Source organism: Lepisosteus oculatus, chromosome 22 (assembly GCF_040954835.1).
Source record: "Lepisosteus oculatus isolate fLepOcu1 chromosome 22, fLepOcu1.hap2, whole genome shotgun sequence".
Lineage (NCBI taxonomy): Eukaryota > Metazoa > Chordata > Actinopteri > Semionotiformes > Lepisosteidae > Lepisosteus > Lepisosteus oculatus.
Genome location: NC_090717.1, coordinates 185,685 through 201,284, shown reverse-complemented (window position 1 = coordinate 201,284; position 15,600 = coordinate 185,685). Strand labels below are relative to the sequence as shown.

The window sequence follows — 15,600 nt, the reverse complement described above, 5'->3', positions numbered from 1 at the left end:
TCAGAAGGCATTTCCTGATTGTGCACAACTTTATTACTTCAACAGACGTCTCTTGGCTCGCTAAACAAGTCCTCATTTTTTCCACTTCAAAAACACAAAACAAGGAATCCAACACAAAATACTTTGTTTTTAAATATCTTTTTTTTTTGTCAACGCCCCCAAAAAACAATTGCAAAAATGCAGTCTCAAGCTTCCTAAGTGTTGAATAATTTTAGCAGCACTGGAGAAAGTAGGCAATGAGCAGACTGAGATGGGTGAACAGGTAACAATTGGTCACAGTGCATACCTGGAGAGCTGCAGGTAAGCAATGAGAACACTGTCAGGTGGGTAGTGGGGCTCATAGTGCATACCTGGAGAGTTGCAGGTAAGCAATAAGAACACCGTCAGGTGGGTAGCATAGGTCATAGTGCACACCTGGGGAGAGTGCAGTTCACACTTTGTTCTGTATAAGTAGTGGCAGCAATGTTTTAGTTATTTTGAAACTTATTGAGATGGGTTTCTCAGTAACATCACTTAAGGGTTAAGCAATTAAGAATTTTATTAAGGGACAAACAATTGGCTGCTGCTGCCTACTGTTGTAAAAGGAGGTTTCCACACTAACAAGCTTGACTGGCTCACAGTGGTGGCCTGGCTCTCTGACTTTACTGTCTGGGCCATGAAGAGATGACTGCTCACAAGGGCCTGTGCAGGCGCTCATAGTTAGCAGGCTGAGAGCTCTCTGCTTACAGGGGGCACACATGATGATCTGACCCTCACACTTACTGCAGATTCTAGGCCCAGCACTCGACTGCTGACTGCCAACAGAACACAGCTATCAGCCCAGGTTCCGATATGAAGCAGGTCCTTGTTGCACTGGCCAAGGCCCACTCCTCACACAAAGGAAGAACAGAAGTGGGGGTCTCAAAGTCCTGTCCCCAAGAGGCAAGGGGTCCCCCAGGATTCTGCGCCTCCTCAAGATCTCCTTTAACTTGACTTGCCCAGTGACATTTGGCCCAAAGTTATCCGGAATTTTGAAATTTAGAAACTATCCTTAAGCCCAGGTGACGCAGAGCAGTTCCATACTTGATAAACTAAATTGCTAGTTGATCTCACTTGTCTAAATCTGGTATTTTAAAGGTCCTCACTGATGCCTTCCTGTTCCCCATAGGAGGGTTCAAATTAGGTCCCTCAGGAACTAGAGGTGCCAATATAAAGCCAGGGACCCCAGACCTGGGATCCAGGGGCCACAGTCCTGCAGGATTTCTAGTTAAGCAGGTCTTAAGCTTTCGACTGTGTCCCCCGAATCTGGCTTACTCAGTGTGACCCCAGGGTGCGTGGTGTGCTAGGAGCCGGGGGGCAGGTTGGTGGGCTGAATACGGTCTGCAGCAGGGGGTTGACAGCGCAGCAGCTCCAGTGCTGAGTGACGCCTCCTATTTAGTGTGAACCATTGAAGTGCTGAACAAGAGCTTCTGCTTCCTCTTCCTCCTCTTGCCACCCTTCTCCTCTGAAACACAGGAAGCGGAGATTAGCAAGCACATAGGCGCCCGGCGAGTTGGCGCCGGACTGGGCTCGCGGTGCGACTCACCTGCAAGCAGGACGGGCTCGGCTGGGGCCTGGGTGCCATGGTCCAGCTGCAGCAGCGCTGCCTCGAAGGCCTGGCTGAAGGAGTTCTGGAAGCTGGGCACTGGGACCCGATCCGAACCATCGCTCTCCCCATCGCTGTCCGGTGCCGGGGGGGCGAGGAGCACCTCTGCTGAGTGAGGGATGGGGAGGGGGGGGTTAGTCAGGCTGTGCTGCCGAGGGTAGGACAGACCGTACAGAGTGGACTGTGCGGAGAGACTTCGAAGGCCGAAAAGAAACTAGATGTGTGAGCTGAGCTATGACTGTAAAGCCGAGCCGCATGCTTACAGGTGGGCCATCTGCTTACCGTTCTTCGGGGGGACCTTGGGCCAGCTTTCTGCCCGGGCCTTGCCATCACGCAGCATCTGCACACAGAGACACAGACGGCACCATCAGCGCACAGCACTCGCCTGTGGAGCGACCGGCCAGCTGGACTCAATCACATAACCAGAACTGCCCCCCTGCTGCCCCTTTGTCCCCAACACTGACCTGCGCAAAAGAAGGGCAGTGGGAGTCATCCTCCAAGCTGCCCACACAGGCCGGGGGGCTGTGGCCCCTCAGGGAGGGAAACACTGGACTCACACCATCTGTAACACACAGAGGAAGACGGCACATCGACATGAAGTACTGACAGGAGGACAAAGCTCTCAGACCATGAGCACAGCGTCCAGGTGCCACACGGGCCAATCAGAACATAGTACACAGTGTGCGCTGTGGTGACCCAGGCACTCCTACTCACCAGATGTGGGGCTGGAGCTCAGGGGGGAAGGTGGGGGCAATAGAAACTCTGAGTGCACTGGAGGGCTGCTGTCAGCAGGGGGCAACCCAAACGCTGGGAACTGCTGCAGGTTCTCCAGCCCGATGTGCACTTCCGGGTCTGGAACACAGAAGACATCAGGGAGCTGGGGAACAGATCCTCAGCTATACAGTCTTCCTGCCCGTGTCTGTGTCCCAGTCGCCCAGCTCAGACCACCAGTCCTGTCTCCCCCTCTCCAGCCCCCCAGCTCCGACCTACAGCTACACTGCCTCTCTCTCAGTCCCTCAGCTCAAAACCACTAGCCCACAATGCCTCCCTCTCTCTCACTCACATTTTCCTTGCTTCTTGTTCTCCTCAATCTCGATGCGTTTCTCTCTCCGCCTCTCGTCTCTTGCCTTCTTCTGGCGAAAGCGCCTCCTCTTTTCCAGGTCATCTGAAAGAGATGGGGGCACCTGTGTGAAACCGCACGCTGGACATGACTGCAGCAGCACTGCTCTGCCCTGTGCAGTGTCACGTACCTGCAAAGGTGTCCAGAGTCACCTTGGACAGCAGGGGGGGCTGCAGAGCCAGCTCGCAGATACTAAACTCGCAGGTGAGGGGCAGGTGAGACAGGTAGCGGTGGCGTCGACGCAACTCCTGCAGATAGAGGTGAGAGTCCAGAACAACATTCGCTGACGTTGTGCCCCCAGTGCCTCTCCCCTCGTTGAGGGTGAGTGACCCCAGTGTGTCTCCCTGCCTCACCTCACTGACGGTGTGCCCCCGTGTGTCTCCCTGCCTCACCTCACTGACGGTGTGCCCCCAGTGAGTCTCCCTGCCTCACCTCACCGACGGTGTGCCCCCCGTGTGTCTCCCTGCCTCACCTCACCGACGGTGTGCCCCCCGTGAGTCTCCCTGCCTCACCTCACCGACGGTGTGCCCCCCGTGAGTCTCCCTGCCTCACCTCACCGACGGTGTGCCCCCCGTGTGTCTCCCTGCCTCACCTCACTGACGGTGTGCCCCCGTGTGTCTCCCTGCCTCACCTCACCGACGGTGTGCCCCCCGTGAGTCTCCCTGCCTCACCTCACCGACGGTGTGCCCCCCGTGTGTCTCCCTGCCTCACCTCACTGACGGTGTGCCCCCCGTGTGTCTCCCTGCCTCACCTCACTGACGGTGTGCCCGTCAATCTCCACCACGGATGCAGTGATGGTAGAGGGGCTGCACTCCAGGCTGCCGTACTCTCTCACGAGGCAGCGCACGTTCACCGGGTGCAGGAACATCTGCTGGCCGTCCTCCGCTGTGGGGACAGATGGACAGGAGGTCAGTCAGGTGGACAGAACGCTGTCACACTCCAGTTCTTACAACAGACACAGACACCAGACACAGTGGCCATCCCTACCCTGGTAGAAGTAGTAGTAGGGTCTGTTTCCTGTAGTTTCGGGCACGGCCTCCTGTTTACTGGGTGATTCTGGCACAGAGGGTTCCTGTTTCAGGTCTGGTTCTGCTTTCAGTTCTGGCACTGACTTCAGCTCTGGTTCGGGTTCCAAGACCAGAGGGGCCTCTGAGGGGACCTGGGGAGGCTCCTCACACACAGAGTCAGGGAGGTCAACAACCTCGTCATCGAAGGCAGAGGAATACTGCAGTATGGGCTGACAGGGAGGGAGAGAGGGAGAAGGTGCTTATGGTATACAGCAACATAATATATTATGTTAATGCACAATCATCAACAACACACAGACACTAGAGATGTCAGTACCTTGCTGCTGCTTGTGGAGGAATGGGACTCCAGCACAGGGGATGAAGGAGGCTCATTCAGGGTCAGGGCAGACAGACTGAGCTCAGCGCTGACCCCATCTTCTGGGGCTGCCTTCATTAACACTGCCTCCCTCTCCTATAGTGATGGCAACAGAAAGACACTGTGACAATGGGACACAGATAGTGTCTTCAGCCTGTGCAGAGCAGTGAGACCGTGACATGAGGACAGAGCAGAGCTGCCTGTATGAAGCAGCCTTAGAGACAGAGATGGTACCTGCAGCTCGTGTAGGGCTGCCTATATGAAGCAGCCTGAGGGACAGAGAGAGGGACAGACGGGGTAACTGCAGCCTGTGTAGGGCTGCCCGTATGAAGCAGCCTGAGGGACCGACAGGGTACCTGCAGCTCGTGTAGGGCTGCCTGAGGGACAGAAGGGGTACCTGCAGCTCCTGTAAGGCTGCCTGTATGAAACAGGCCTCAGCACGGTCCTGCTCTTCCTGCAGCTGTTTCTCCAGGGCAGCCCTCTCCTCCCACACCACCTGCTGCAGAACCTGCTCGTGAGAGGCCAACAGCAACTTGGAGTACAGGCTGAAACTCTGGTCTGCGGACACAAAGGCAACACAATCAGACTCCTCCTGCTCAGCACTCCAAGCCACCTAGGGTCTTATCACATGCACGTTTTTTTCACAGATTACAAAGAGAGGAAAATTCAGATTTAGGTTTTGTGGGCTTCGAATTCATCACCAGTGTAAGATCCTGAGCTGTTGGTTTGACAGCCCAATCAGACTGTGACCCTGTCACCCCAAGATTAAGATGTCAGGCGTAGGAGTCCTTCCACACTCACCCCCAAGCCGGATCGGCTCCTCCACCTTGACCCACTGTGAGCTGGGCAGTGCCACCAGAACCCCCTTCTCCCGGCGCATCAGCTGCATGGTGATGGTGTCGCCCACCAGGTACTGGCGTGTCTCCATGGCAACCACGCTGCAGAGACAGGCATGTCACACTGTAGCCCATCCCTGTACTGCGTGCCGTCAGCAGCACCAGTTAGCAGACAGAGGTTAACACCAAGCTGAAGGAGAAGACTAAAACTTTGGAGACAAGGCACAGGTAAAGGCATATTCCATGCTGAAAGGAAAATAAAAGACAGTGTAGAGAAGAAAGCCTGCAGAGGCTCCACCGCCATAACATTGAATCTCTTTTCTTTTCCTTTCAGTATGAAATAAACCTTTACCTGTTCCTTGCAGCCTACGCATGCTGACAGCTCCCTACTTGAACTCTGGAGCCGCCAGCTTGCTTGTATCCTGTGTGAGTCTCCTGGCAATCCAGACTAACCTCCTAACTACTTGAATTAAGATCCCTTTAGTGGCCAATTTCTTGCATTAGATTGGTCTTTTTGCAGACCCCAACTTGCTCTCCATGAGACACACAGACAGGGAGAGAAGCTGGGGGTCAGAGCGCAGGGTCAGCCATTTATACGGCGCCCCTGGAGCAGTTGGGGTGAAGGGCCTTGCTCAGGGGCCCAACGGAGTAGGATTCCTCTGCCGGCCACAGGATACAAAGCGGCAACCTTCTAGCCACAGGCACAGATCCTTAGCCACCTCACTGCCCCAATTGTGACTTGACCAACGAGATTTATTACTCTTAACTGGACCCGTGCGCAGCTCTGAGCTTGGCGGCGGCACCCCCCGTTGGCCGACTGACCTCTTGAGATCCCGGCTGTGCACTGCCTCGTAGCAGATGGGGCACTTGCTCCAGCTGCGCTCACTCAGGGACAGGAAGTGCAGAATGCAGGGCCAGCAGAAGATGTGGCCGCAGCGCGTTATCTGGGCGGCGAGTGGCGGGTACAGGCAGATGGGGCATGAGGGCACCTCGTGGCTGTAGATGCGCTGTTGATGCACACAACACAGAGGCGACACGAAGAGAGGTCAGCCTTACTACACTGCCTAGCATTCTGCTGTGGTGCACTGAACTGCACTTCCCTGCTGGTCTATAGTTCTTTGCGCTATACAACCTTCATGCACTGCACTGGTCTATAGTTCTTTGCTCTGCATTTTCCTGCACTGCGCAGGTCTATAGTTCTTTGCTCTGTGTTTCCCTAGACTTGGCTAGTTTATAGTTCTAAGCACAGGCCAGCACAGTGTCTACACTGCAACGGCTATACTCACCACCTGCTGTACACAGTCCCAGTTGACCAGTGTGTCCGGGTCGGTGAAGTGGGCAGTGTAGTCCTGATCATCCATCACCACAAACTGGCAGCTGGGAACAGACATGGGTCAAAATCCGGTCAGAGAAGAGAGGATAATGGCGGAGATTTGCCTGTTAGCAGCATTCTGCAGACGGGTGACTGTGTAAAGCTGGAATTATGCCAGGCTTTGCCCGAACCCTGCCCATCCCCGACTTCAGCCTCGGATCGACGTGGCTGCACCGGTCTTGACAGCCGGCCGCTGCACTCACTTGGCCTGGAGGAAGAGCTCCTTGTTGAAGGGCTTGTGCTTGTGGCCCCACTTGTTGCGGCGGCCCCAGCCGCTGTGGCCCTCGGAACCCTGTCCGCTGTGGCCCCGCGGCTCAAAGGTGAAGTTCAGCAGGTGGTTCAGGCTAATCTTCTTGGGTCCTGCAAACTGGGCCGGGCTGAACTCGGCCCGCTGAGCTTCTGCTACCTACGCAGGGGAGACAGAGAGAGGGAGAACGAGAGTCACGGGCAGCAGGACTCCAGCAGCCGGGTCTGCAGAGTCACGGGCAGCAGGACTCCAGCAGCCGGGTCTGCAGAGTCACGGGCAGCAGGACTCCAGCAGCCGGGTCTGCAGAGTCACGGGCAGCAGGACTCCAGCAGCCGGGTCTGCAGAGTCACGGGCAGCAGGACTCCAGCAACTCACAATTGGCAGCCCACTGCTGCCAACAAGACGGCCCTTCCGCTCTGGGGACCCTGGGCAAGAGCTTGGAAAGGGTCCCCTCCAGATCATGGTTTGCACAGACTCTATTATCAGCAACATACAGTTATTTTACAATTTAGAACAATCAAATCCAAAAAAGAGCTATATAAGTATAATTATTATTGACTTCTGATGGACACCTTTGAAGCACAAGGAGGAGTCGGGGATGGAGCCTCTGGCAGCGCAATGGTTGCCTGTTTCTGAGACGAAATCCCTCAGAGGAGAAATCAGAAGCGTTTTCCCAGAGGGCAGACATAAGGCAGCCCAGCACTGAACCCAGCGCCCCCCTGGGGCCACAACCTGGACCTGCTGCCTGGAACAGGGCTTTCTGAGCTGAATTCCTGAAGGGGAGCTCATTCCTCCGATGCACTCTAATAGGGAACAACAGGAGTCACAGCCAGGACTCTGGTGCCAGTTACAGTCTGGATACTGACATGAGCAGGTCTCCCCCAGAGTCCCCACGCCAACCCCACTCACCTCTTCTCTGCGTCCCCCTCCTGTGCCCCCATACTGCCGGCCACCACCCCCTCTCTGGGGGGGCCGCTTGTCAAAGGCCTTGCCTTTCTGTGGGGGGGGGCGGCGCTGGCCGGGGAAACTCTCTGTCTTGGGAAAGGACGGCTCCCGCTTGCGGCTGTAGCGCTGCTTCTGTCCGCTGCCATTCTTGCTGTCTGAGGGGGGAGAAGAAAATCAGAACAGTGACCAGTAGGATCGAGCGAAGACAGGCTCTGGACACACCAGCAGTGACTGCAAACTAATTACATGCCAAGCTGAGGAGAGAACCTCTCGGCAGAAAGCACTCTGACCTGCCTGTAATGAAAGATGCGTAACATCAGTACAGATAACATCACCCTTTTCCACAGGAGTCATTTTAACCTGTTCCCACAGGTCTGGTGCAACGTAGCCTCTGTCCAGTAGCTTCTCCTGGTCTCTTTAACTCAGCTACGCACCCTGAGAAACACTGGAGCCAATTCAGTTTGGAATCAAGCACTCTTGAATCCCCAGAAACCCTGTCCCTGACTCCCCCACAGCCCCTAAGTGGGTCAGCAGGTTTAAATTCAGCATTGGACACCCCAAACACGCACAAACCAGCCACTACTTAAACTCCTAGAGCCTTGCCTGCTCTCCTAACATGACCCCTTAACCCTAATCCAGCATGAGCTGCCAGCCGCCAGCGGATAAGACTCTGAGCTCTCAGCCAGCTAGGATCAAGCACGCAACAGAAGAGACTCCCACAGCACACCAGTCCACACCAGCAGAGCAACCACTGGCACCACAGCTACTGCAGACCACTACCACCCTGAGAACACTGACACAGGCCGAGAGGGACAGACGCACACACACCTGACACACAGGGCGAGAGGGACAGACGCACACACACCTGACACACAGGCCGAGAGGGACAGATGCACACACCCGGCACAGGCTGAACTTTATCAGTGAGGAGCTGCAGTCAGCTGAGTCAGTCCTGCACTGTAGAGATATCAGGAGGAATGAGTTATGTTGGCAGCAGAAGGAAAACAAGTGAGGAGGAGCTTCTGGCAGAATCAGCAGCACAACCGCACACAGCACAGTCAACCGGCCGGTACAATCAGCTGCACACAGCACAGTCAACCGGCCGGTAGAAGCAGCTGCACACAGCACAGTCAACCGGCCGGTAGAAGCAGCTGCACACAGCACAGTCAACCGGCCGGTAGAAGCAGCTGCACACAGCACAGTCAACCGGCCGGTAGAAGCAGCTGCACACAGCACAGTCAACCGGCCGGTACAAGCAGCTGCACACAGCACAGTCAACCGGCCGGTACAAGCAGCTGCACACAGCACAGTCAACCGGCCGGTACAAGCAGCTGCACACAGCACAGTCAACCGGCCGGTACAAGCAGCTGCACACAGCACAGTCAACCGACCGGTATAATCAGCTGCACACAGCACAGTCAACCGGCCGGTACAAGCAGCTGCACACAGCACAGTCAACCGACCGGTATAATCAGCTGCACACAGCACAGTCAACCGGCCGGTACAATCAGCTGCACACAGCACAATCACAGTTTCACAGCCCAGTTATGAGCGGACCTGCAAGCGGGGCATTTTCGCCCTTGAAGAGCACTGATAACTTGTCAAAGAACGTCGCTTAATCGTGACATGAATCCCCTGTGCTACGTTTCTTTCCTGTACTGCCCACCCCCGGGGCTCCACTGTGGGACAGCTCCACAGAATAATAATAATAATAATAATAATAATAATAATAATAATAATAATAATAATTGCTTACACTTATATAGCGCTTTTCTGGACACTCCACTCAAAGCGCTTTACAGGTAATGCGATGATGCGACGGCAGCCATAGTGCGCCAGAATGCTCCCCACACACCAGCTCTCCGTGGGGAGGAGAGCAGAGTGATGAAGCCAGTTCAGAGAGGGGGGTTATTAGGAGGCCATGACTGGTAAAGGCCAGGGGGAAATTTGGCCAGGACGCCGGGGTAACACCCCTACTCTTTTTGAGAAACGCCCTGGGATTTTCAATGACCACAGAGAGTCAGGACCTCGGTTTTACGTCTCATCCGAAGGTGCATTAGGACCCACATAGACTGCAGGGTGAGCGCCCCCTGCTGGCCCCACTAACACCTCTTCCAGCAGCAACCTTAGTTTTTCCCAGGAGTCTCCCATCCAGGTACTGACCAGGCTCACACCTGCTTAGCTTCTGTGGGTTGCCAGTTGTGAGTTGCAGGGCGATATGGCTGCTGGTATTAAAAGCTCTGGAAGGTGGATGTCCCACTCGCGCACAGTCCAGCACATCTGCAAAAGCAGACGGGGATCGGAGGACGGGTCGAGACCCACGCCCACTGCCGTTTCCTAGCACAGCTCTCCAGAAGCCCACCTGAGCCCGCACCGTGTCAGACAGCAGACCCGTGCGCATTGGGTCACCCAGGGCAGCAGTGAGACCAGAGATACCTCGTCTTTCTGTCCCTTTACAAGTTTGAAACCTTTACACACGTCGCTGCAGTATATAGACAGGAGAAACGGACAAACTCGAACTCGGTTATTTACACAACAGCTGCGGATGACGTCATCGGTGCCGTAAACAAACACGCGGGCCCGCAGAGTGGCGGGGAAGCCTCGGCCCACAGTGCGGCACCTCCCCGCCTGAGAGCGGCGCTGATCCGGGCTGGGATGGAACAGAGTGGCGCTGCTCTTATTTTACCTGCTTTGGGTTTAGAATCGCCCGAAGCCGGTCCGGCCGAACCGGATCTGGGCGGGACCTTGCTGCTGGCGTTGTTGCTGGTGTTTTTCTCCATGTCTGTGCTCCTGACGCGGGTGTTGGTGTGGGCCAGCTCCGGCCAGTCGAGCATCAAACGGGGCGAAGGGCAGGGGAGAGAGGGAGGCAGTGCGAGAGCGGAGGATCAGGCCAGGGCCCAGGCTCATTGCGTTCAAACACGGATACTCCATCACGGCGACATCTTGACCACAGCGCACACAGAGAGAAACCGAAGAGTCGGGCGTCAGAGAAAGACAGAGGGACAGGGCTCCGAGAGACGCGGGATTAAACAGCGCAGCACGGCGGGGCCTGGACCCCTGAGGCTCCGCAGTTATCTTTCCTTCCCAGGAGAGACGCCGAGCCCCTGAAGGGAGATAGCCGGTCTCCGATAGGAGGAGAAAGGCTAAAACAGAAAGATAGTTTCGCAGAAACACCAACGCGCCGTGATAATGGCGACGAGTCGCCAAGCAGGAACCCCCGGGACCCGGATGGGGCTCGCATTTATAGACTCTCTGGGAAGTGAGGGATTGTGGGAAATGTAGTTAATTTCTACTACGTCCGCAGCAATGTTTTCCTTCACGCTTTGAAATATATAATCGCTTTATTTACATGTAATAACAATACGTCACGATATTTATTAATAATACTCAGAGTGTATTCTGCTGAGACTTCATATAGATTGCGAGTAAAATTCTTGCACTAAATATCTGTCTAGTTTTCCTTTAAATCACGAAGTTTAATATTCTACAAATTAATCATTCTATTTGTAATAATTGGTATTGTAAAACATGTTCAGGACAGTTTATACATCTACAAAATAGCTTCACTGGGATGAAGTAAGATGTTCAGGATAAAGTCATTAGAGAAAGAGTTAGTCTGAGGCTGTCAGGATCAAATCTCAGTGACCTGATCTTTCAGTGCCATTCACATTGCTCAAACTGGACTAGACAGAGGATCAGACGGACATATCTTTAATTGTAAATTTTGATTGTCCATAACATAGGCATTGGCAACATAGTCAATTAGTCTTTCAATTTAAATCCTTTTGCTGGATTGTGGTACAACCAACTCGTTAACAGGTTGATCAATTGACAATACATTTAAACTCATACCTGACAGATCTTTCTATCCCAGAGATCTTTACTGGAGTGCATTGAAGGGTCTTACTATTTGAGTATGTAACTGTAGAGGGTTTGCCTTTTGGACAAGAAATACAAGACACTGATTTACACAAAGAGTGGTGGGAGTCTGCACCAGCTGTCCAGCCAAGCTTTCCAAGGATTCTCCAAGAAAAAGCTGGATGAGAACCTCTGACCACTACGTCTCTGTAAAAGTCGGCCAAAGCCAGGACTGCCAGTTCACCCAGGAGAAGTCTTGGACAGTAAAGACCTGGACTGGACTGACCGTGTGCCTGAGACGGGCACCACAGGCTCAGCTTCCTTCTTGCCTCCCGATGAAGCATAGGAAGAGCCCCAGTCTGAAGGGCTCCTGGGCTTGCAGGCCAGAGCTCATCTCTTCCTGTTAGTCACGTGGTCGAGGGGTTATGGTGGTGTGTGTGCAGATGTGTTTTTTTTTGGGGGGGGGGGGCAGGATTGTTAGCTCGCAGCTGCTGAGTCTGACCCTCCTGCTGTAACAGAATTGCTGACAGACTACAGAAACACCCCAGGCCATGGCAACATACAACAACTTCAATATTCAATCTGGAGACTTCTCCCTCAACATGGCGATTGAGCTGTTCTGTCCAAGACCATTAAACTCAGAGATTTGGTCAGAGTCTGTCTGCTGTTCCTCACAGTCTCCCACTAAAATCTCAGCCACTAAATTGCAGTTTCTTAGTTAATAACAAATTTGCTTAATTATTTTACTTGAATGATTGGGAAAATGTTGCAAGTAATATGACTTCTACAACATTTTAAAGTTTGTATCAATTCACTGGGGCATAGAGAGACACTGTAGGACACAGAGAGACAGTGTGGGATACAGACTGTGAGACGCAGACACACTGCGAGCCTGGTCAGTACCTGGATGGGAGACCTCCTGGGAAAAACTAAGGCTGCTGCTGGAAGAGGTGTTAGTGGGGCCAGCAGGGGGCGCTCACCCTGCGGTCCATGTGGGTCTAATGCCCCAGTATAGTGACGGGGACACTATACTGTAAACAGGCGCCGTCCTTCGGATGAGACGTAAAACCGAGGTCCTGACTCTCTGTGGTCATTAAAAATCCCAGGGCGTTTCTCGAAAAGAGTAGGGGTGTAACCCTGGCGTTCTGGCCAAATTTCCCATTGGCCCTTACCAATCATGGCCTTCTATTAATCCCCATCTCTGAACTGGCTTCATTACTCTGCTCTCCTCCCCACTGAGAGCTGGTGTGTGGGGAGCGTTCTGGCGCACTATGGCTGCCGTCGCATCATCCAGGTGGGGCTGCACATTGGTGGTGGTGGAGGGGATCCCCATTACCTGTAAAGTGCTTTGAGTGGAGTGTCCAGAAAAGCGCAATATAAGTGTAAGCAATTATTATTATTATTATTATTATTATTATTATTAGGAGAGCTGGGCTGCTAGACTGGCAGCCAGACTCCCAGATCAGAGCTGTCTGATCCACTCCGGGTTTTCCTGCGAGCTGCAGGAGATGGAGTCCAGCACCGGGTCTGAACTGTTGGGAGTGAAGTTCGAACAGTGGATTTCGTGTAGAACAGCACGACTTTTCTGACCCATCAGTACAATGTGTTCAACAACCGGGAGTCCACAACAAAGGAGTAGCTATACAGCATTGGTAGAGTAGTGTGATTCTCTTCTTGAAAACTTTTATTAAAAAAACGTCCATTGAACGAGCGCGAAAAGGTTGCTGTCCCAGAGGCATCCGCCAGGAGGCGCTCTATGCCACCGATCCCTGTCCCGTGTCCTGCCCTCCCCTCCCCTCCTCTCTCCCTCGCAGGTTGCTAGCTAAGGAATACCAAACAAAGCGCTCCCGGAGCCCCACCCCCGCGCTGGATTTCCTCCAGCAGGCTAGGTTGCTCCCTCTGTCGCTCGGCTGGGGTTGGCTGGACCGAGCCAAACAGAGCTGGGCGCAGCCCTCCCTCTCTCCGCCCGGATACCGCGGACGGCAAAACTTCTCACCCCTCCCTCTGCTCCCCTGTCGCGCTGCGGAGGAGCAGGGGATTCCTGATCACGACGCGTTTACTCCGGTTGAACTCGCCCGTCCGGTTTGGCACTCGCTGTCTCCTCCTCCTCCTCCTCCGTGCCCGGGATCCCTGCTCGGCGAGGTTTGGTTGAGGCGCCACGCAGCTCCAGATACGGGGAAGGTGAGGCGGACGGGCAGGTGGGAAGCGCTCCGCTGAAGTTGGCTGCGCTCTGGTCCTTTTCTCCCGGACCGCCAGCGGGGGAGGCGAGGCAAGGAGAGGGGAGGAGAGAGCAGGAAGGGCAGAAAAGTTTCCAGCTGACTCTCGGGATAAAGCAGAAAGCGGAGGAAAAGCTGCCCGGATCCCAGTGAGGTAAAGGCGGTAGTAAACAGAACTTCGCTGCTGCCGGGAAGCGGGGCTTTTCTCGGGGTTACAGTCGTGGCTGCGGGACTTCCGTGGGTGATTCCGTCTCTGTCTGTCGTGGGAATGCGACTTCTTCCTACTGCTAGGATTTGCAGTCCAGGGTTTATTAGTCACTGATTTGAGCCGCAGTATCGGAGAGTGTCAGTGTTCCCACTATCACGCGTCTTGACGTCGAGATACTTTTCTTACACTCGCTCACTTCTGGCCAGAGCTGTGGGCACACTCCACTCCACTCTCTTACTCCAGCAGGAGCTGTGGGCACACTCCACTCCACTCCCACTCTCTAACTCCAGCAGGAGCTGTGGGCACACTCCACTCCACTCCACTTCACTCTCTTACTCCAGCAGGAGCTGTGGGCACACTCCACTCCACTCCACTCCACTTCACTCTCTTACTCCAGCAGGAGCTGTGGGCACACTCCACTCCACTCCACTCTCTTACTCCAGCAGGAGCTGTGGGCACACTCCACTCCACTCTCTTACTCCAGCAGGAGCTGTGGGCACACTCCACTCCACTCCACTCCCACTCTCTTACTCCAGCAGGAGCTGTGGGCACACTCCACTCCACTCCACTCCACTCCACTTCACTTCACTCTCTTACTCCAGCAGGAGCTGTGGGCACACTCCACTCCACTCCACTCCACTCCCACTCTCTTACTCCAGCAGGAGCTGTGGACACACTCCACTCCACTCCACTTCACTCTCTTACTCCAGCAGGAGCTGTGGGCACACTCCACTCCACTCTCTTACTCCAGCAGGAGCTGTGGGCACACTCCACTCCACTCCCACTCTCTTACTCAAGCAGGAGCTGTGGGCACACTCCACTCCACTCTCTTACTCCAGCAGGAGCTGTGGGCACACTCCACTCCACTCCACTCTCTTACTCCAGCAGGAGCTGTGGGCACACTCCACTCCACTCCACTCCACTCCACTCCACTCTCTTACTCCAGCAGGAGCTGTGGGCACACTCCACTCCACTCTCTTACTCCAGCAGGAGCTGTGGGCACACTCCACTCCACTCCACTCTCTTACTCCAGCAGGAGCTGTGGGCACACTCCACTCCACTCCACTTCACTCTCTTACTCCAGCAGGAGCTGTGGGCACACTCCACTCCACTCCACTCTCTTACTCCAGCAGGAGCTGTGGGCACACTCCACTCCACTCCACTCCACTCCACTCCACTCCACTCCACTCCACTCTCTTACTCCAGCAGGAGCTGTGGGCACACTCCACTCCACTCCACTCCACTTCACTCTCTTACTCCAGCAGGAGCTGTGGGCACACTCCACTCCACTCCACTCCACTCCCACTCTCTTACTCCAGCAGGAGCTGTGGGCACACTCCACTCCACTCCACTCCCACTCTCTTACTCCAGCAGGAGCTGTGGGCACACTCCACTCCACTCCACTCCACTTCACTCTCTTACTCCAGCAGGAGCTGTGGGCACACTCCACTCCCACTCTCTTACTCCAGCAGGAGCTGTGGGCACACTCCACTCCACTCCCACTCTCTTACTCCAGCAGGAGCTGTGGGCACACTCCACTCCACTCCACTCCACTCCCACTCTCTTACTCCAGCAGGAGCTGTGGGCACACTCCACTCCACTCCACTCCCACTCTCTTACTCCAGCAGGAGCTGTGGGCACACTCCACTCCACTCCACTCCACTCCCACTCTCTTACTCCAGCAGGAGCTGTGGGCACACTCCACTCCACTCCCACTCTCTTACTCCAGCAGGAGCTGTGGGCACACTCCACTCCACTCCACTCCCACTCTCTTACTCCAGCAGGAGCTGT

At 54.7% G+C, this 15,600-nt stretch overlaps 2 protein-coding genes across 5 annotated transcripts in view; one reads left to right on the top strand and one right to left on the bottom strand.

Annotated features, from left to right (window-relative positions):
- Positions 1 to 10: 10 nt before the first annotated feature.
- On the bottom strand, positions 11 to 10,762 carry rnf10 (ring finger protein 10). Of its 3 annotated transcripts, none has more exons than XM_015365956.2 (17): positions 10,214 to 10,762; positions 7,492 to 7,682; positions 6,539 to 6,741; positions 6,250 to 6,340; positions 5,786 to 5,970; positions 4,929 to 5,065; positions 4,525 to 4,685; positions 4,089 to 4,223; positions 3,732 to 3,981; positions 3,496 to 3,629; positions 2,875 to 2,992; positions 2,688 to 2,789; positions 2,339 to 2,476; positions 2,089 to 2,186; positions 1,907 to 1,964; positions 1,565 to 1,732; positions 11 to 1,483 (listed from the first exon to the last, which is right to left on the bottom strand). In XM_015365956.2, exons 1-17 carry the CDS (start codon positions 10,359 to 10,361, stop codon positions 1,410 to 1,412), a joined length of 2,391 nt encoding a protein of 796 aa, XP_015221442.2. In that variant the 5' UTR covers positions 10,362 to 10,762; the 3' UTR covers positions 11 to 1,409. The 3 variants fall into 3 exon arrangements, with proteins under 3 accessions (XP_015221442.2, XP_015221443.2, XP_069038172.1); XM_015365957.2 differs by having other exon boundaries at positions 1,565 to 1,729; XM_069182071.1 differs by lacking the exon at positions 2,339 to 2,476.
- Positions 10,763 to 13,276: 2,514 nt separating this feature from the next.
- The window catches only part of LOC102697456 (uncharacterized), a 32,614-nt gene continuing 30,290 nt past the window's right edge, over positions 13,277 to 15,600 (top strand). For both annotated transcript variants that reach the window (XM_069182292.1, XM_069182291.1), the window contains exon 1: positions 13,277 to 13,755. The gene's annotated coding sequence lies outside the window, so the exon portion shown is untranslated. The remainder of the gene's footprint in view (positions 13,756 to 15,600) is intronic.